Source organism: Hevea brasiliensis, chromosome 16, assembly GCF_030052815.1.
Source record: "Hevea brasiliensis isolate MT/VB/25A 57/8 chromosome 16, ASM3005281v1, whole genome shotgun sequence".
Lineage (NCBI taxonomy): Eukaryota > Viridiplantae > Streptophyta > Magnoliopsida > Malpighiales > Euphorbiaceae > Hevea > Hevea brasiliensis.
In genome coordinates this window covers 17,033,914-17,054,862 of record NC_079508.1, presented here as the reverse complement: position 1 = coordinate 17,054,862, position 20,949 = coordinate 17,033,914, and the positions used below count along the sequence as shown (strand labels likewise).

General features: G+C 35.9%; 1 protein-coding gene across 1 annotated transcript in view; it reads left to right on the top strand.

Moving 5' to 3' along the window:
* LOC131174529 (UDP-glycosyltransferase 87A1-like) overlaps window positions 1–19,494 on the top strand; it is a 49,639-nt gene extending 30,145 nt beyond the window's left edge. The window contains exon 3 of the mRNA XM_058138149.1: window positions 19,252–19,494. Coding sequence (XP_057994132.1) covers window positions 19,252–19,258 — 7 coding nt within the window. The 3' untranslated portion in view covers window positions 19,259–19,494. The remainder of the gene's footprint in view (window positions 1–19,251) is intronic.
* Window positions 19,495–20,949: the final 1,455 nt, after the last annotated feature.

Genomic DNA, 20,949 nt, shown 5'->3' with positions numbered 1-20,949 from the left:
CCTGTCTCAATCTGCTGCTCTTCTAGTCCCTATATCTGCGACAGCATACAAAGCTATCGCTGAGTGGTGAACTCAGTGGTGCATAAACTAACAATTTAAAACTTAACACAATTTATGCTTGACAATTCATAACAAATAGAATTGTAAAATTTCTAAATTCTTCAAAATCCATGACCTTCAGAAATCAACATTTTCATTTATGCAAATTATTCATTCGAATAACATTTTGATCAAATAGTAACTATTTATTTACATTTCTTTGAAATTCCGAGACAATGCAAAAATTTTTGAATCATTGACAAATTATTTATTTCAATAACAATTTATCAAATCATGCATAATTTAAAGGGCATTGCCAACAATACACACAGTCGAACCCATGACCCAAAATTCGAATAGATGCCGTGTTGTACACCACGACATTTCACATACTCCCAATAACCGAGGCTAAAAGGGAGAAACAAAGACTAGCTAGTATATATGAGTACTCATTCACATCATTCCCCAACTGGCAAGCCAGAGAGGAAGAAACTCGCCCTATCAAGTGGAGGAGTTATCTCACTAGACAAGCTAATGAGAATTCACAACATATTTTGTCATGTCAACTGTGGTTTCAAATCATATTCAAAATAATTTTTATTTACAAAGTGTTTACAAATCATTAACATATTTAATCATCATAAATTCATGCTCAAGGTTGGCAACACATCAAACTTAAAATTTACAATCCTCAAAACAATGCAATAAATCCTTAAATGCATAAGAAAATTTATATTCAAATTATACAATTTCATTCAATAAGTTAAAATTCTCAACACAACAAAAATCATAAATCATACAATAAATTTATTTCAAATCAATTTGGAATTGAAAAATAACAAAAGTGTTAGTTGTACACAAACCTCAAATGAGTCGCCTGTTGGCCTTGACTCGACTCCTCGGGTTCTGTCCCGGTATTCTTTTCCACTGAAACACACAATTTTATAGTGTTTCAGTACCATAATTTAACATAAATCCAAAAATAAATTTAACTTCACTTTTACCTAACTCTAACGTTCTAAATTTGACATTCTTGAAATTTTGTGTTTCGGGTTACTATTCACTGCACTATTCAAGTCAAATTGTTGACTTTTTAAGGCTTAATAGGTATGGGAACTCCAACTTCACCCACATACTGCATTTTGGCCATTAAACTTGTTGGTTTTGGTCATTTTCTCAAAGCTTAAGTCATTTTGGCAAAATTGCCAATTTTCGGTTTTGGTGCTCCGAAGTTGCACTGTTCCATTGGTCAATATACTGTTAGAATTTGACAAAACTTCCTTCATAGAAAATGTTCCTTATTGTCTTAAGTGTATTCTCATTTTTGGATCACCTCAATCGGAGTTTTGTAGCTCAAGTTATGGCCAAAATAAAATTACTCTTTTCATTACCTTTGCTCATCTTTGAGATTTTCGGTTCTGGCAGATTTTGATCCAATTTTGGTCAGTAATTTGATTAAGTTAAGTTCATAATTTGGTCTAACTTTCTTCATATGAAATGTTCTACTATGTCTTAGGTTTCCATCGGTTCAAGAATCTCCTAAATTGGAGTTTTGTAGAGAGAGTTATAACCCTTCAAACATTACTGCTCAATAGAAATTCTACAAAGTTGCAGGTTTGGTAACTCAACTTTGCTCAATAATTTGAATGAGTTAATGGCATAACTTGGGGTGGTGTTCTTCATGACAGTATTAGATCTATACCTTATCTTATTGCTGGTAAAATTTCAGGTCAATTTGACCTTGCTAGCTCGAGTTATGACCAAATGAACAGTTACTGTTCATTTGGTCAGTTTGGTGTAGTGGCAGCCTGCACTCATTTCACTTTGGTCAATTTGTTCACCCAGTTTTGGTCAGTTTTTGGGCATGGTTCCTTAATGAAAATTGTGCTCTTTTATGTCTATTTTCATCTCCAATTGGTGGCATATCAATTGGACTTGTAAAATTTGAGTTTTGGTCCTTCAAAGTGGGTTTGGTCATGCTGCCAGCAGCATGACCATTTGACCTACGAATTTGGTTTTCATTCCAACAATTCCCACACATCTCTTTTGGTCATTATTGACCATTTCTCATCTCACAATAGACCAAAGTCATCATTTATGCATTTCTCCAAAATTTGGTTCACAAACCCTAGCCTCCTAACCCTAACTCACTAAGTTGTTTCATTTAACCAATTCAATGCCTATGTACATGCTTCTTTAACTCTATCAAGCTCATATACACCTTTAAGTCCATCAAATTCATGCACACACATCAAACCCTAGCTAGCCTAAATTCAGCTTTGATCCCTCACAATTATTTTTGTTTCATTTTAAGTTACTTTCTAAGTTAATTAAACTAAGAACATAGAAATTTAGTAAAAGAATTCAAATTTATATACTAACCTTTATTTGATTTTCCAATCACTAATTTTCTTCTCTTTTTTCTTCTTTCTTGTTTCTTCAATCTCCTCTTCTAGTAGCCCAAACAAAGTTTAATCATAATTTAGTAGAATTTTTGGGGAGTTTATGGGGTTGATTCAAGCTTTGAAAGCTTGAATTTCATGGCTATGGAGGAAACTAAGGAGAAAAGAGAGAGAGATGAGAGATACACGTTTTTAAAGAAGAAGAATGCTTTTTTTTTTCCTTTTCTTTTATGTTTTTATCCTTATGGAAGACAACAATTAATCCATTTAATTAATTTATTAATTATGGGATTTATGGCATCATGCATGATGTCATGCATGATGTCATTTCTCTACACCTTTTTCATTTTCCTTCTTTTTTCTTTTTTTTTTCTATTAGTTCTTTAATTTAATTTTCGATTCCGAAAATTTCTTTTCTCCGATTTTATTTGACAGTTAGGTCAGGAGTCAGCTCTCGAGGTCAATTGACCAAATTGCCCTTCGCCGGTTCAACCCGGTTTGCAAATAATCCAATATTTCTTCCGGCTCCCTGACCTAATTATTTGATTGGGTTAACAGTTCTTTTTCGTGATTTTCTCTTTTCCACTGTGTTCATAAGGGTCCTAAGGACCGCAGCGTCACTTTTTACGGTTCGAAATTTGAGTTTAAAACGACTTCGCAGTCGTTCCTGAGGAGGTTACTCATCGCTGTGACTCTCGGTTCGTTTAACCTCTTATGTTCTGTTTTTCTTATTTATAGTTAACTAATTAAACATTACTAATTATTTGTGTTTATGGCTTCTGAAGTTGTCTTAAGTGTGGCTCTAATCTCCTTAATTGTCCGGACTGACACCGGTTACCGGAACAATAAAATATACCAGGCTATTCAAATGGGGGTGTTACAATGTGGTCTTCACAGGCAAGAAATGAGCTGATTTAGTCAGACAGTCTACAATTATCCATATCGAATTATATCCCAGCGTGGTACGAGGCAACCCAGTCACAAAATCCATAGTAATCATTTCCCACTTTCATTCTGGGATAGGGAGCTCTTGCAGCTTCCCTGACGGCATCTGGTGTTCAAACTTCACCTTCTGACAAGTCAAGCACTTGGACACAAAGTCTGCTATGTCTTTCTTCATGCCATTCTACCAGTAACTATCTTTCATATCATGGTACATTTTGGTGGAGCCTGGGTGGACATTATACAGTGTATAGTGTGCCTTTCGCATGATTTCATTTCTGAGATTGTCCACGTCGGGCACACATATCCTAGAACCTTGCATAAGGGCACCATCATTGGCAAATCCAAACTTACCACCTTCACCCTACTGTACTCTTTCTATGATCTGCATCAATTGCTGGTCTCTATGCTAGGAAACTCTGACTCTGTCTCGCAAGTCTGGCCTCATTGAAAAATGGGCCAAGAATACCCCATCATCTGAAAGATCTAAGATCAGACCTTGATCCATCAACTCATGTATTTCCTAAATCAACAGTCTCTTCTCCGCTGATATGTGCGCCAAGCTGCTAGAAGATTTTCTGCTCAAAGCATCTGCTACTACATTGGCTGTGACACCCCTTACCCGTCTACAGTATATCCGAGTAAGATATGTCACACGGTGTATCGGAACACTCTATTTTATCTCAATCATTTTTATTCTTCCTTAATTTATTTTTATCATAGTTTTGAATATAATTTATGAAATATAATTCATTTAAGTCATTTATTGAAATTATAATTTATTTGAGGTTCCGAAAATTTTATAGAAAATCCGGCAGAGTACCGGCTAAAAATGGAGAAAACAGTTCTTCGGAACCTGTGAAAAACACTTCCAATATTTATATCCAATCACTCTCAACTCCAATAATCATCAACAAGGTCTCAATTATTTTTCAACAACCTTTCCATTACTCAAACATTCATTTCTCATAGCATTCATATACAAGCAATAATAATAAAAAAAAAAATTTCTTAATTTCCATTCATAAACACAATTTTTCACTATTTATGTTAACATCAAAATACATTACATAAGTTCCATTTACACAAAAGAAAATAAAAGTTAATTACAAAGTACCAAAATGAAACCTAGTGTCCTACCAATGCACTGAAGATGGTGAGGTGACACGGACACTATGCAGAGCTGCAGGAGGTCTCACCCAGTCTGTGGTCTACTGGGCTCTCGGTCAGTATCTCCAGAACCTACGCGTGGCAAAAGCAACGCGCTAAGCAATAATGCTTAGTGGTGCCAATAATAAAATAAAAGGAAATAACAGAAATAAATATGCATTGAATGTATCGATGTCTTACTTGTTTTGTACTTGTTATATTCATTATTTCGTTAAATTTATCCACTTTCATTCTTTTGGTTGCCCAAGTAACCTATACTGGATGACTGGACTGGATAAACAGGTAAACTGGCACTGGGCATCTAGTACCTCGGGCCGTCACACCATCGGTCACATATGCATCTCCGTGCAGCGAGCGGCTAATAAGCTGTAATGACAATAGGCACAAGGCCAAATATCAACACAATGTCGAATGGCTAAAAGCCATGAAATCACGAATGGCATAATGCCATGTGCGATCGCTAATCGAACCCTATTGGCATGCCAAACTATCCAAACCAATCTTGTTAGGTATACTAGGGCATTTGATACTTTTGAATTTTGTAATTTTTGAATTTCAAGCTTTGGTGTTACTATTCACTTCATTAGTCAACAAAAATGTTGACTTTTGCATAGAAAATAGGTACATTGGTTTTAAAACTCCTAACATACCACATTTTGCATTCAAAACTTGTTAGCATTAATCACCAATACCATTTCTAAGCTTAACACTAATGGAGCAGAATTTTCAGTTTTTATACCCTAACTTTACTGTTCCATTAGTTACTGTTGCAGTGGGAATTTGAGAAAATGATAAACATGAAAGTTGTTCCTTATTTTGTCTAGTTGAATTTCTTTTTTTGAATCACTCCATTTGGAGTTTTGTAGCTCAAGTTAGGGTCCAAAAACCACAACTGGCCGGATTGAAAAATTTCAGAACTGACTATATCTACAGTGCAGTGAACAGTGAATGCAACTGCCTTGTTGAATAAGTTCTGGTCATAATTTGGGGTAGGTTTCTTCATGAAAGTTGTTGGTCTATATCTTAACTTGTTGCTGTAAACATTTCAGGTCAATTGGGCCATTCTACAATGAGTTATGGCCAAATGAACAATCACTATTCATTTGGTCATTCTGCAGAATCTGGTTTCAGGACATCCGGATTGGGGCAAGTTTTTGGTCCACTTGCTTTGGTCTTTTGGGCATGGTTTCTTCACCAAAATTGTGCCATTATGTGTCTAGTTTCAGGTACAATTGTCCAAACACCAATTGAATCTACACAGCCAAAGTTATGGCTGTCCAAACAGGCTGGACTCATAGCCACACCTGCTGCTCTCACTAGGCAGCTACACTAATCCTAAATCCTATCACTAAACACACTTCAATTCTTGTTTACCAATACCCAAATGGTCACTAATTGACCATTAAAATGTTCCTACACCATTATAGGAGCTAAACTCCAATTTTCTCAAAACCCTAAATTTTTAATTTCTCTACTTTTCCATTAACCTACAATTCAATGTGCTAAATATTAAGTTCATATCAAGGGCAGCTTATATACTCATTTAATCCAAAGAAATCATCAAAACTCTAATAAATCCATGGCTGCCAAAAATATAAAGTGAGTACATCAAAGGTTTTCATTTGAATTTCTTATAAATTTCAAGTTAAATCAACTTTCTAGTCATGAATTTAAACTTTCTAGTCATGAATTTAAAGAGAGTGGAAAATATTGGACACTAACCTTATTAAAGCTCCCACTTGAGCTTTTCAATCTTCAAGATTTCTCCCTCTAATGGCTGTCTAAATATGATTTAGGGTGTGAGGATAAATTTTAGTGAAGTGAGGATTAGGTTTTATGGTGTAAAGGGTGAGGTTTTAGCAAGAAAAAGAGGAAGTTTTAATGGAGATAGTAAGGGAAGAGAGGCTGCCGGAAATTGAAGGAGATGAGCAGAAATTTTTTTCAATTTTTGACTCTTTTTTGTACCTTTTTAATTGATTTAAAGGTGCTTGTTAGAAGTTGATTGGTGGAGCTCTTTTAAAGACATCATATGATGTCATAATTAAGTATTTTCCTTCATTTTCTTTTCTTCTTTTCTCTACTCATTTTCAATTCAATTTTTACCAATATTTATTTACATTTTATGTTATAATAATTATTTACTTAATTGGACAAGTCGGCCAAAAATCACCTCTGAAGGCGAAATGACCAAAATGCCCTCCGTTTGGCTTAACAGACCAAAATTGTCTGTACCAATTGAAAAATTTTTCTAAATATTTTCTTGGCATTCTAATGCCATAGGAACCTCAATGACCCTTCTCTGGAGTCCCCAAAATTATTTTATGAATTTTCCCCTAGGTCTAGGGCTCCTAGTTGCGAGAACCGCAACTTCCTACTAGTTTACCCATCGCTTGGGCACCGGCTCATTTGACTTAGTTGTATTTTATTTCTAAAATTTTTACTAAATTTTTCTTATTAATATTTGAGTTAAATATGGTTCCTCAATTTAGTTTAAATATTTTTCCGGACGTTCTAGCTGTCCGGACCGACACTGGTCACCGGAACAGTAGAATGTACGGAGTTGCTACAGGGAGGGTGTTACAACTCTTCCCCTCTAATTTAAATTTCGTCCTCGAAATTTACCTGATGCAAACAGTTGAGGAAACTGTTGCCTCATCGTCTCTTCACTTTCCCAAGTTGCCTCTTCGGTGTTGTGGTGCCTCCAAAGCACTTTCACCAATGGAATCTGCTTATTCCTCAACTCTTTCACTTCCCGAGCTAGGATCTGTATGGGTTCTTCTTCATATGTCAAATCCGGTTGTATTTCAATTTCTTCCCTGGAGATGACATGTGAAGGATATGAGCGGTATCTTCTTAGCATAGACACGTGGAACACATTGTGGATCTTATCCAGCTCTGGTGGTAAAGCTAGCCTGTAGGCTACTGGTCCCACACGTTCAATGACTTCATATGGGCCAATGAACCTAGGGCTCAACTTACCTTTTCTTCCAAATCTCAATACCTTCTTCCACGGTGACACCTTGAGGAACACTTTGTCGCCAACCACATATTCTATTTCTTTTCTCTTCAGGTCGGCATAAGATTTCTGTCTGTCTGAGGCAACCTTCAGATTGGCTTTGATTAGTTTTACTTTCTCCTTAGTCCGTTTCACCAAGTCTGGCCCTACCAGTTTGTCTTTGCCCAATTCAGTCTAGCACACTGGAGTTCTACATTTCCTCCCATATAGTGCTTCATTTGGGGCCATTTGGATGCTAGCTTGGTAGCTATTGTTGTATGCAAATTCTGCCAGTGGGAGGTATCTATCCCAACTTCCCTCAAACTCAATGACACAACTCCTCAGCATATCTTCAAGGACCTGACATATATTTCACGTTATTATTATCATTTTAGTTCAATATTTGTATTAATTCAATTGGTTCAATTGTTTACCTGGATTACTCTTTCTGATTGCCCATCCGTCTGAGGATGGAAAGCTGTGCTGAAGTGGAGTTGTGTACCCAAGGACTCATGCAACTTCTTCCAAAATCTCAATGTAAACCTTGGGTCTCGATCAGATATGATGGAAAGTGGAATTCCATGCAGTCTAACTATCTCACTAATATACAATTCTGCTAACTTCTCTAGTGAGTAGTCAGTCCTAACTGGCAGAAAGTGTGCTGACTTCGTCAATCTATCTACTATCACCCATACTGCATCATGTTTCTTCTGGGTGAGAGGTAGACCACTTACAAAATCCATGGTGACCCGATCCCATTTTCATTCAGGTATGCGTATAGGCTGTAGCAAACCTGATGGAACTTGATGTTCTGCCTTGACTTGCTGACATGTCAAGCACTTAGTCACATAGTCAGCTATGTCCTTCTTCATACCAGGCTACCAATACTGAAGTTTCAGATCATGATGCATTTTTGTACTTCCTGGGTGCATAGCATAAAAACTGGTATGTGCCTCTTTCAGAATACTGGCCTTCAATTACCCATCATCTGGTACACATACACTTCCTTTGTAGTAGAGACACCCATCTACTTTTACCTCATAGTCAGTTGCTTTTCCCTCTGAGATTTTACTCATAATGGCCATTAGCTTTTCATCTGCCTTTTGCCCATCTAAAATCTGCTATAGCAGGTTTGGCCTCACTTGCAACTCAGCCAAAAGAGCTCCATCTCGAACCAAAGATAGATGGGCATTCAATGTTCTCAAAGCTGTGATGGATTTTCTGCTCAAAGCATCAGTAACTACATTTGCCTTCCCAGGATGGTAGTCAATTACACAATCATAGTCCTTTAGGAACTCAATCCATCGCCTCTGTCTAAGGTTGAGTTTCTTCTGAGTTGGCAAATATTTTAGACTTTTGTGGTCCGTGTAAATGTAGCACTTTTCACCATATAAGTAATGCCTCCATATCTTCAGTGCGAAGATAATTGCTGCAAGCTCTAGATCATGGGTAGGGTAATTCTGTTCATGTGGCCTTAGCTACCTGGAAGCATAAGCGATCACCTTTCCCTCTTGCATCAATACACACCCTAACCCATTATGAGAGGCATCACTGTAGACCACAAAGTCCTTTCCTGACACTGGCTGTGTTAACACTGGTGCCTCTATCAACATAGCCTTTGACTTCTCAAAACTGGTTTGACACTTGTTATTCCAGTCAAATCTGACATTCTTGTGTAACATCTTGGTCATTGGAGCAGCTATTAAGGAAAATCCCTTCACAAATCTTCTGTAATACCCAGCTATCCCCAAGAAGCTTCTGACCTCAGTTGTATTTCTGGGAGGCTTCCATTCCATCACTGCTTCTATTTTCTTGGGATCCACTCTAATCCCATCAGCTGACACTATGTGTCCAAGGAATGCAATCTCATTCAACCAAAAGTCACACTTGGACAACTTAGCATATAGCTTTTTTTCTCTCAGGGTTTGCAGAACAATCCTCAAAAGTTCATCATGTTCTTCCCCGGTCTTGGAATACACCAAAATATCATCAATAAAGACCACTACGAACTGATCTAAGTATGGATGGAAGATACGGTTCATAAGGTCCGTGAATGCTGCTGGTGCATTCGTTAGGCCAAAGGGCATCACTAGGAACTCATAATGCCCATATCGGGTCCTGAATGCAGTCTTTGGCACATCTGCATCTTTCACCCTCAACTGATGATTCCCTGATCTGAGATCAATCTTAGAAAATACTCCTGCTCCCTTCAACTGATCAAACAGATCATCAATTCTAGGCAACGGATATTTGTTCTTCACAGTCACTTTATTCAACTGCCGGTAATCGATGCATAGCCTCAAAGTCCCATCCTTTTTTTTCACAAACAAGACCGAGCTCCCCATGGTGACACACTGGGGCGTATGAACCCCTTATCGAGCAACTCTTGCAACTGAGTTTTCAACTCCCTCAATTCAGTGGGTGCCATCCTATAAGGAGCAATGGAAATGGGTGCTGTACCCGACAGTGTCTCAATAGCAAATTCAACTTCCCTTTCTGGTGGCAAACCAGGCAACTCTTCAGGAAATACCTCTGGGAAGTCTCTTACTGTGGGTATATCAATCAGGTTTGGCTTAGCCTGCCTAGTATCCACCACATGTGCTCGGTAGGCTTCACAGCTTTTTCTCATCATTCTTCTTGCAACTGTGGCTGAGATGACATTGGACATGTAACACCCTCACTGTAGCAATTACGCACATTCTATTGTTCCGATGACCGGTGTCGGTTCGGACAGCTAGAATGTCTGGAAAAATAATTAGACTAGAGTGAGGAGTCATAAATAACTCAAATAAGTATAAGAAAAATTAAGGAAAAATTTTAGAAATAAAATACAACCAAGTTAAATGAGCCGGTGCCCAAGCGATGGGTAACCCAGAGGGAAGTTACGGTTCTCGTAACTAGGAGCCCTAGACTCGGGAGAAAATTCATAAAATATTTTTTGAGACTCCAGAGAAGGGTCATTGAGGTTCCTATGGCATTAGAATGCCAAGAAAATATTTAGAAAAATTTTTCAATCGGTACAGACAATTTTGACCCGTTAAGCCAAACGGAGGGTATTTTGGTCATTTCGTTTTCAGAGATGATTTTTGGCCGACTTGTCCAGTTGAGTAAATAATTATTATGACATAAAATATGAATAAACATTACTAAAAATTAAATTGAAAATAAGTAGAGAAGAAAAGAAAAGAAAATGAGAAAAAAAGGCTTATTTATGACATAAGGTGATGTCATTAAAAGCTACCACCAATTGCATTCAAACAACCATTTAACTAACTAATAAAAAGAGATAAATATGACAAAAAAAATTAAAGAAAACACAGCAGCCATCTTCATCCTCCCAACCAGCCAAAACCAAGCCATGCCCAAAACCTCCATTAACACCACAAAAAAGCTTCATTTCTCTCTTTGTTAAACCCCTTTCATTAAAACTTGTCCACTCATCTTGGGAAAGTGTTTGGCAGCCTAGAAAAGGAAAGAAAGTGAAGTTTGAGCTTGGAAAAATCTGCCCTACAAGAGGTTTAGTCACCTATCTACTTAAAACTCTTATTTTCCATGTTAGGGACTTGAAATCAACATGAATTTGTGAATTAAATGAACCAAATTTGTGTGTATGTCTACCATGAATTTCGGCAGCCCTAAGGAAGGAACAATGATGGAGTGTTTTGATGGACTTAAAGTGGATTAGAGATCATGTTTAAAGCATGTATGCATGTGGTTAGTGAATGAGTTAGTAATTAAGGTATGTTGTGAAAATTTATAATGGAAACTAGGGTTTTGAGAGTAAAATGTGGACTTGGCTTATGAAATTGTTAAAGAACATTCTAATAGTCAATTAGTGACCATTTGAGGAAATTTGACCATAATTTGGACTGAAAAATAGCATGGCAAAGTGGAATGGTAGGCTGCCTAGGGACAGCAGCAAGGGTGGCTGTGATTCCAGCCCACTTAGACAGCCATAACTTTGGCTGTGTAGGTCCAATTGGTGTTTGGCCAATTGGACATGAAACTAGACTTATAATGGCACAATTTTGCTGAAGAAACCATGCCTAAAAGACCAAAGAAAGTGGACCAAAAGTTGGCCCCAATCCGGATACCCTGCAAGCTGATTCTGCAGAATGGCCAAATGAACAGTAACTGTTCATTTGGCCATAACTCACTGTAGATATGGTCAATTGACCTGAAATGTTTACAGCAACAAGTTAAGACATAGAAAAACAACTTTCATGAAAAAATCTACCCCAAATTATGACCAGAACCTATCCAACAAGGCAGTGGCGATCCTTTGTTCACGATCGTAGATTTGGTAAATTCTGCAGAATTGAAATCCGGCCAGCTGTGGTTTTTGGACCATATCTGGAGCTACAAAACTCCAAATGGAGTGATTCAAAAAAACAAATTCAACTAGACAAAATAAGGAACAACTTTCATGTTTACCATTTCCTCAAATTCCCACTGCAACAGGGCCCAATGGAACAGTAAACTTGGGTCACAAAAACTGAAAATTCTGCTCTCTTGGTTTTAGGTTTGGAAATGGATTTGGTGGTTAATTCCAACAAGTTTTAAATGTAAAATGTGGTACATTGGGGGTGCTAAAACCAATGTACCTATTTTCTATCCAAAAGTCAACATTTTTGTTGACCAATGAGGTGAATAGTGACACCAAAACTTGAAATTCAAAATCTGAAATTAGAAATGCATCTAGGGGACTTTAAATTGCAATTGGCAATTAATACTAGCAAATGTAAAACTCAAAATGTGGGATCTTGGTGTAATTAGAATTAATATATCCACTAAGTATGAAAAAGTCAACATTTTGGTTGACTAGTAAGGTGAATAGTAATCAAAATGATTACTAAATTAAGATGAAAACCTAGAACCAATTCTAAGCTTAAATGCTTAGAATTGTATGACAAATGTAGACTATGCATCCTAGTCAAAAATTATTAAAAAGGAATTAAGGCCATAAATTTGAAATCCATGAAATGTTTATGGATTACTTGAAACATGAAAAATAAGTCACCTAATTGATGTGAATAGATAGCTAGGGCTTATATGCCCATCACAAATGGAATTCATAAAATATTAGTAACTCAACTTGAAATATAAAATTTGTAATTACATAAGTAGATTCTTGAATGTATAAATGGGAAAGGAAAAATGTTTTGAATACAATGGTACATGTGAACCATTGTTTAGAATTGTGATCAATATGAATAACATAATGAATAAATAAATAAACCATATTAATGTATGAATGAGACATTAGTTCTCATTATTGTAGAGAGGAGGAGTATTTTGAGTAAAATGGTATAAAAGGATAATTGATGTGAATTGTGATCATATAAATGATCAAATGAATGTATGAATTATAATTGAAATTTATCATGAAATAATAAAGTCATAAAACACAATATATTAATATTTAATGATATTATGTGCCCTTGTATTGCCTAGACATGTGTGTCAGATTGGATAGTTTGGCATGCCAATAGGGTATTATTTTAGCAGTACTGCGAAAGGTTTTATGCCTGTATTCACGGCTTTATGCCCGTATTCATGGCTTTATGCCTGCATTTATGGCTTTATGCCTGCACTCATGGCTTAATGCCCGATTATGTGATATCATGGCTTTTTAGCCATACCGATGCATACGTGGTTGGCGTTCTGCGTCCCATGGTATGACGACGAGACACCGTGTGTCGGTTAACGACCCGTTATCCAGTTTAGTCAGCCTGTCATAGGTTACTTGGGCAGTGAAATTTATTGAAATAAGTTAAGAATATTAGCAATTAAAAATATTAGATATTAAATAAAAGAAATGAGTAAGATGACCTAAAATAAATTAGAATAGTTATTTATTAAAAAGAATCGAAATGAACTGGACCGATATCAAAATTTACTTATTATGAAATAATCTGAGACAACCTAGAAAGTATTGAGAAAATGCTAAAAGATTAGCAAAGAAAATTATAACACACATAAATATTGCAAATGTGACTTACATGATAATATAAGCATATATTTATTATTTTTAGATCATTTTTCTTTGTACATTATTACTGTACATTGACGAAATAAACACTTTCAAAGAAGACTAAATTAGGATAAAACATATTAAATTTTAGAATCGCATGTGAAGTATAAATAAATCTTAATTATTTAAATTATGTTTTATTTCTATCTTTATTTGTATATTATTTCCTTGTTATATTATTGCACCACTAAGCAATGCTTAGCGCGATGGAATTGTTTCCTCGCAGTAATCAAGTTAAAGCCCAGCGAATACTAAACAGAGATTTTGGAGTTTTGATCTGCAGAGCGTTCAAGGTTGTCACCTCCTCAGCAATGCATGTAGATAGGGCTCACATTAAGCATATCACATATTTTGTGTATGTTATTTATTTCTTATATTGTAATATAAATTAGCAAATTATAATTAATTTGTATATCATGTAAATTAAGGATTTATTTAATTATTGCAAATTATGTAAATTAATGCAAATTTGAGAATTTTGCTATAAGAATGGAGCATGAATGAATTTGTACAAATGAGTATAGATTTGAATTACATAATGATTTTTCAAATGATGATATGAGTATGGAAATGATTATGAAATTAAAATGTATGGATGAGATTTGAAATATGAGAAAACTATGAGAATGATTGATGAGATAATTATGATTAGCATGGATGAGATTTTTTTTTATTTTAAAATATTATTGAATTTTCAAACAGGTGAATAGTATAACACGTCAACGATAATAAAATAGGGAAACTTTGTTATTTTCTCCGTTGAAAAAAATAATCAATATTAAATATAATGAGAACAAAATTTTTAAAGAAATAAAGTGAGGTAAGTTAGGGTGCTCCAGCACCGAATGTAGCACGCCTTGCTCGGCTACACTATAGTCGGGTGAGGGGTGTTACATTTATTGGTATCAGAGCACGGTTTAGGCGTTCCTAGGCATAGATAGATAGAATAAGATTGTGTGCATAACATGCATTGCATTCATATGAGTTGAGGTGACACTAATGCAGATCTATTTTCTTGGTTATTTTAGGTTAAGGTATGGACTCAGAATCGCAGAGGGCAGTAGAAAAAGAAGTAGTAAGCCGTATTCTGACTGGGAGTGATATTGAAAATCGGGGAGATCCTGCTCCACCAGTGCAAGAGGTGCCTGTACAACCCCAACAGGCCTTGTTTGAGCAGATGACTGAATTTTATCGACAGATGATTGGGGTTATTCCACCACGTCTCAAAGATAAATCACCTCTAGGAAAAATTAGGAAGTATGGAGCTGTAGATTTTAATGGTAGAAAGGAAGAAGATTCTTCAGCGGCTGAGTATTGGTTAGAAAGGACTGAAAGAGTCTTGCAGTAGCTCCATTGCACACCAGAACAAAGTTTGGAGTGTGCAGTTTCATTGTTACAAGAAGCTGCATATCGGTGGTGGGATGTTGTAACCAAGGTAGTGCCACCAATGGCGTAACTTGGGAATTCTTTCGATAGAGTTCAGAAGAAATATATTAGTTGTGTTCATGAAGAGGAAGAAGAGGAGTGGTGATCGACAAAAGAGGAAATTTGGACATCTAGTAATAAGAGGTGAGAGAAAACGATTAAGTCGACATCCGATCAAAGTAGGAGATCTAGACCGTGCCTATACCTAAGAGATCAACCAGAAACACTAGTAGTGAGTGCGACAGGACTAGCAAGAAAATGTGGCCATTGTAACAAGTGGCATAAAGGTGAATGTAGGGGATTGACTGGAGCTTATTATAGATGTGGGGCCATAGACCATCGTCTGAAAGATTGTCCTAAGAGGAATTTACCACGGACCTGCAGGCAGGTCGTGGAAGGACCAAGTACAATAGTAACACCACTTCCAAATGTCACCCAAGCGGGAGAGGAGCAAGAAGCCCCGGATGTGAATTTGAGGTAAAGTATTTCCTTTATGATATGCCTAAGTGTATAATGATAGATTCAAAAAAACTAAATAGTACCATATATATAAAAGAAGTTGACAGAGGAGCAATAGAAAGGTAAAAGAATTATCTTAGAATCCAAAACACCCGATGAAATTTCGAGGACGAAATTTAAATTAGAGGAAGAATTGTAACACCCTCATCAGTAGCAATTACGCACATTCTATTGTTCCGATGACCGGTGTCGGTTCGGACAGATAGAATGTCTGGAAAAATAATTAGACTAGAGTGAGGAGTCATAAATAACTCAAATAAGTATAAGAAAAATTAAGGAAAAATTTTAGAAATAAAATACAACCAAGTTAAATGAGCCGGTGCCCAGCGATGGGTAACCCAGAGGGAAGTTGCGGTTCGCAACTAGGAGCCCTAGACCCGGAGAAAATTCATAAAATATTTTTGAGACTCCAGAGAAGGGTCATTGAGGTTCCTATGGCATTAGAATGCCAAGAAAATATTTAAAAAGTTTTTCAATCTGCAGACAATTTTGACCGTTAAGCCAAGCGGAGGGCATTTTGGTCATTTCGTCTTCAGAGACGATTTTTGGCCGACTTGTCCAGTTGAGTAAATAATTATTATGACATAAAATATAAATAAACATTACTAAAAATTAAATTGAAAATAAGTAGAGAAGAAAAGAAAAGAAAATGAGAAAAAAAGGCTTATTTATAACATAAGGTGATGTCATTAAAAGCTACCACCAATTGCATTCAAACAACCATTTAACTAACTAATAAAAAGAGATAAATATGACAAAAAAAATTAAAGAAAACACAGCAGCCATCTTCATCCTCCCAACCAGCCAAAACCAAGCCATGCCCAAAACCTTCATTAACACCACAAAAAAGCTTCATTTCTCTCTTTGTTAAACCCCTTTCATTAAAACTTGTCCACTCATCTTGGGAAAGTGTTTGGCAGCCTAGAAAAGGAAAGAAAGTGAAGTTTGAGCTTGGAAAAATCTGCCCTACAAGAGGTTAGTGCACCTATCTACTTAAAACTCTTATTTTCCATGTTAGGAACTTGAAATCAACATGAATTTGTGAATTAAATGAACCAAATTTGTGTGTATGTCTACCATGAATTTCGGCAGCCCTAAGGAAGGAACAATGATGGAGTGTTTTGATGGACTTAAAGTGGATTAGAGATCATGTTTAAAGCATGTATGCATGTGGTTAGTGAATGAGTTAGTAATTAAGGTATGTTGTGAAAATTTATAATGGAAACTAGGGTTTTGAGAGTAAAATGTGGACTTGGCTTATGAAATTGTTAAAGAACATTCTAATAGTCAATTAGTGACCATTTGAGGAAATTTGACCATAATTTGGACTGAAAAATAGCATGGCAAAGTGGAATGGTAGGCTGCCTAGGGACAGCAGCAAGGGTGGCTGTGATTCCAGCACTTAGACAGCCATAACTTTGGCTGTGTAGGTCCAATTGGTGTTTGGCCAATTGGACATGAAACTAGACTTATAATGGCACAATTTTGCTGAAGAAACCATGCCTAAAAGACCAAAGAAAGTGGACCAAAAGTTGGCCCCAATCCGGATACCACGCAAGCTGATTCTGAGAATGGCCAAATGAGCGATGGCGTTCATTTGGCCATAACTCACTGTAGATATGGTCAATTGACCTGAAATGTTTACAGCAACAAGTTAAGACATAGAAAAACAACTTTCATGAAAAAATCTACCCCAAATTATGACCAGAACCTATCCAACAAGGCAGTGGCAGTCACTGTTCACGGTACTGTAGATTTGGTAAATTCTGCAGAATTGAAATCCGGCCAGCTGTGGTTTTTGGACCATATCTGGAGCTACAAAACTCCAAATGGAGTGATTCAAAAAAACAAATTCAACTAGACAAAATAAGGAACAACTTTCATGTTTACCATTTCCTCAAATTCCCACTGCAACAGGGCCCAATGGAACAGTAAACTTGGGTCACAAAAACTGAAAATTCTGCTCTCTTGGTTTTAGGTTTGGAAATGGATTTGGTGGTTAATTCCAACAAGTTTTAAATGTAAAATGTGGTACATTGGGGGTGCTAAAACCAATGTACCTATTTTCTATCCAAAAGTCAACATTTTTGTTGACCAATGAGGTGAATAGTGACACCAAAACTTGAAATTCAAAATCTGAAATTAGAAATGCATCTAGGGGACTTTAAATTGCAATTGGCAATTAATACTAGCAAATGTAAAACTCAAAATGTGGGATCTTGGTGTAATTAGAATTAATATATCCACTAAGTATGAAAAAGTCAACATTTTGGTTGACTAGTAAGGTGAATAGTAATCAAAATGATTACTAAATTAAGATGAAAACCTAGAACCAATTCTAAGCTTAAATGCTTAGAATTGTATGACAAATGTAGACTATGCATCCTAGTCAAAAATTATTAAAAAGGAATTAAGGCCATAAATTTGAAATCCATGAAATGTTTATGGATTACTTGAAACATGAAAAATAAGTCACCTAATTGATGTGAATAGATAGCTAGGGCTTATATGCCCATCACAAATGGAATTCATAAAATATTAGTAACTCAACTTGAAATATAAAATTTGTAATTACATAAGTAGATTCTTGAATGTATAAATGGGAAAGGAAAAATGTTTTGAATACAATGGTACATGTGAACCATTGTTTAGAATTGTGATCAATATGAATAACATAATGAATAAATAAATAAACCATATTAATGTATGAATGAGACATTAGTTCTCATTATTGTAGAGAGGAGGAGTATTTTGAGTAAAATGGTATAAAAGGATAATTGATGTGAATTGTGATCATATAAATGATCAAATGAATGTATGAATTATAATTGAAATTTATCATGAAATAATAAAGTCATAAAACACAATATATTAATATTTAATGATATTATGTGCCCTTGTATTGCCTAGACATGTGTGTCAGATTGGATAGTTTGGCATGCCAATAGGGTATTGTTTTAGCAGTACTGCGAAAGGTTTTATGCCTGTATTCACGGCTTTATGCCCGTATTCATGGCTTTATGCCTGCATTTATGGCTTTATGCCTGCACTCATGGCTTAATGCCCGATTATGTGATATCATGGCTTTTTAGCCATACTGACTGCATACGTGGTTGACGTTCTGCGTCCCATGGTATGACGGCCCGAGACACCGCTGTGTCCAGTGCCAACGACCCGTTATCCAGTTTAGTCACCACATAGGTTACTTGGGCAGTGAAATTTATTGAAATAAGTTAAGAATATTAGCAATTAAAAATATTAGATATTAAATAAAAGAAATGAGTAAGATGACCTAAAATAAATTAGAATAGTTATTTATTAAAAAGAATCGAAATGAACTGGACCGATATCAAAATTTACTTATTATGAAATAATCTGAGACAACCTAGAAAGTATTGAGAAAATGCTAAAAGATTAGCAAAGAAAATTATAACACACATAAATATTGCAAATGTGACTTACATGATAATATAAGCATATATTTATTATTTTTAGATCATTTTTCTTTGTACATTATTACTGTACATTGACGAAATAAACACTTTCAAAGAAGACTAAATTAGGATAAAACATATTAAATTTTAGAATCGCATGTGAAGTATAAATAAATCTTAATTATTTAAATTATGTTTTATTTCTATCTTTATTTGTATATTATTTCCTTGTTATATTATTGCACCACTAAGCAGCAATGCTTAGCGCGATGGAATTGTTTCCTCGCGCAGGTACTGAAGTTAAAGCCCAGCGAATACTAAACAGAGATTTTGGAGTTTTGATCTGCAGAGCGTTCAAGGTTGTCACCTCCTCAGCAATGCATGTAGATAGGGCTCACATTAAGCATATCACATATTTTGTGTATGTTATTTATTTCTTATATTGTAATATAAATTAGCAAATTATAATTAATTTGTATATCATGTAAATTAAGGATTTATTTAATTATTGCAAATTATGTAAATTAATGCAAATTTGAGAATTTTGCTATAAGAATGGAGCATGAATGAATTTGTACAAATGAGTATAGATTTGAATTACATAATGATTTTTCAAATGATGATATGAGTATGGAAATGATTATGAAATTAAAATGTATGGATGAGATTTGAAATATGAGAAAACTATGAGAATGATTGATGAGATAATTATGATTAGCATGGATGAGATTTTTTTTTATTTTAAAATATTATTGAATTTTCAAACAGGTGAATAGTATAACACGTCAAACGATAATAAAATAGGGGAAACTTTGTTAGTTTCTCCGTTGAAAAAAATAATCAATATTAAATATAATGAGAACAAAATTTTTAAAGAAATAAAGTGAGGTAAGTTAGGGTGCTCCAGCACCGAATGTAGCACGCCTTGCTCGGCTACACTATAGTCGGGTGAGGGGTGTTACATTTATTGGTATCAGAGCACGGTTTAGGCGTTCCTAGGCATAGATAGATAGAATAAGATTGTGTGCATAACATGCATTGCATTCATATGAGTTGAGGTGACACTAATGCAGATCTATTTTCTTGGTTATTTTAGGTTAAGGTATGGACTCAGAATCGCAGAGGGCAGTAGAAAAAGAAGTAGTAAGCCGTATTCTGACTGGGAGTGATATTGAAAATCGGGGAGATCCTGCTCCACCAGTGCAAGAGGTGCCTGTACAACCCCAACAGGCCTTGTTTGAGCAGATGACTGAATTTTATCGACAGATGATTGGGGTTATTCCACCACTGTCTCAGCATAAATCACCTCTAGGAAAAATTAGGAAGTATGGAGCTGTAGATTTTAATGGTAGAAAGGAAGAAGATTCTTCAGCGGCTGAGTATTGGTTAGAAAGGACTGAAAGAGTCTTGCAGTAGCTCCATTGCACACCAGAACAAAGTTTGGAGTGTGCAGTTTCATTGTTACAAGAAGCTGCATATCGGTGGTGGGATGTTGTAACCAAGGTAGTGCCACCAGCCGACGTAACTTGGGAATTCTTTCTGATAGAGTTCAGAAAGAAATATATTAGTTGTGTTCATGAAGAGGAACAGAAGAGGAGTGGTGATCAGCAAAAGAGGAAATTTGGACAGTCTAGTAATAAGAGGCTGAGAGAACAGTTAAGTCAGACATCTGATCAAAGTAGGAGATCTAGACCTGTGCCTATACCTGAAGAGATCAACCAGAAACACTAGTAGTGAGTGCGACAGGACTAGCAAGAAAATGTGGCCATTGTAACAAGTGGCATAAAGGTGAATGTAGGGGATTGACTGGAGCTTATTATAGATGTGGGGCCATAGACCATCGTCTGAAAGATTGTCCTAAGAGGAATTTACCACGGACCCAGACAGAGGTCGTGGAAGGACCAAGTACAATAGTAACACCACTTTCAAATGTCACCCAAGCCGGAGAGGAACAAGAAGCCCCAGATGTGAATTTGAGGTAAAGTATTT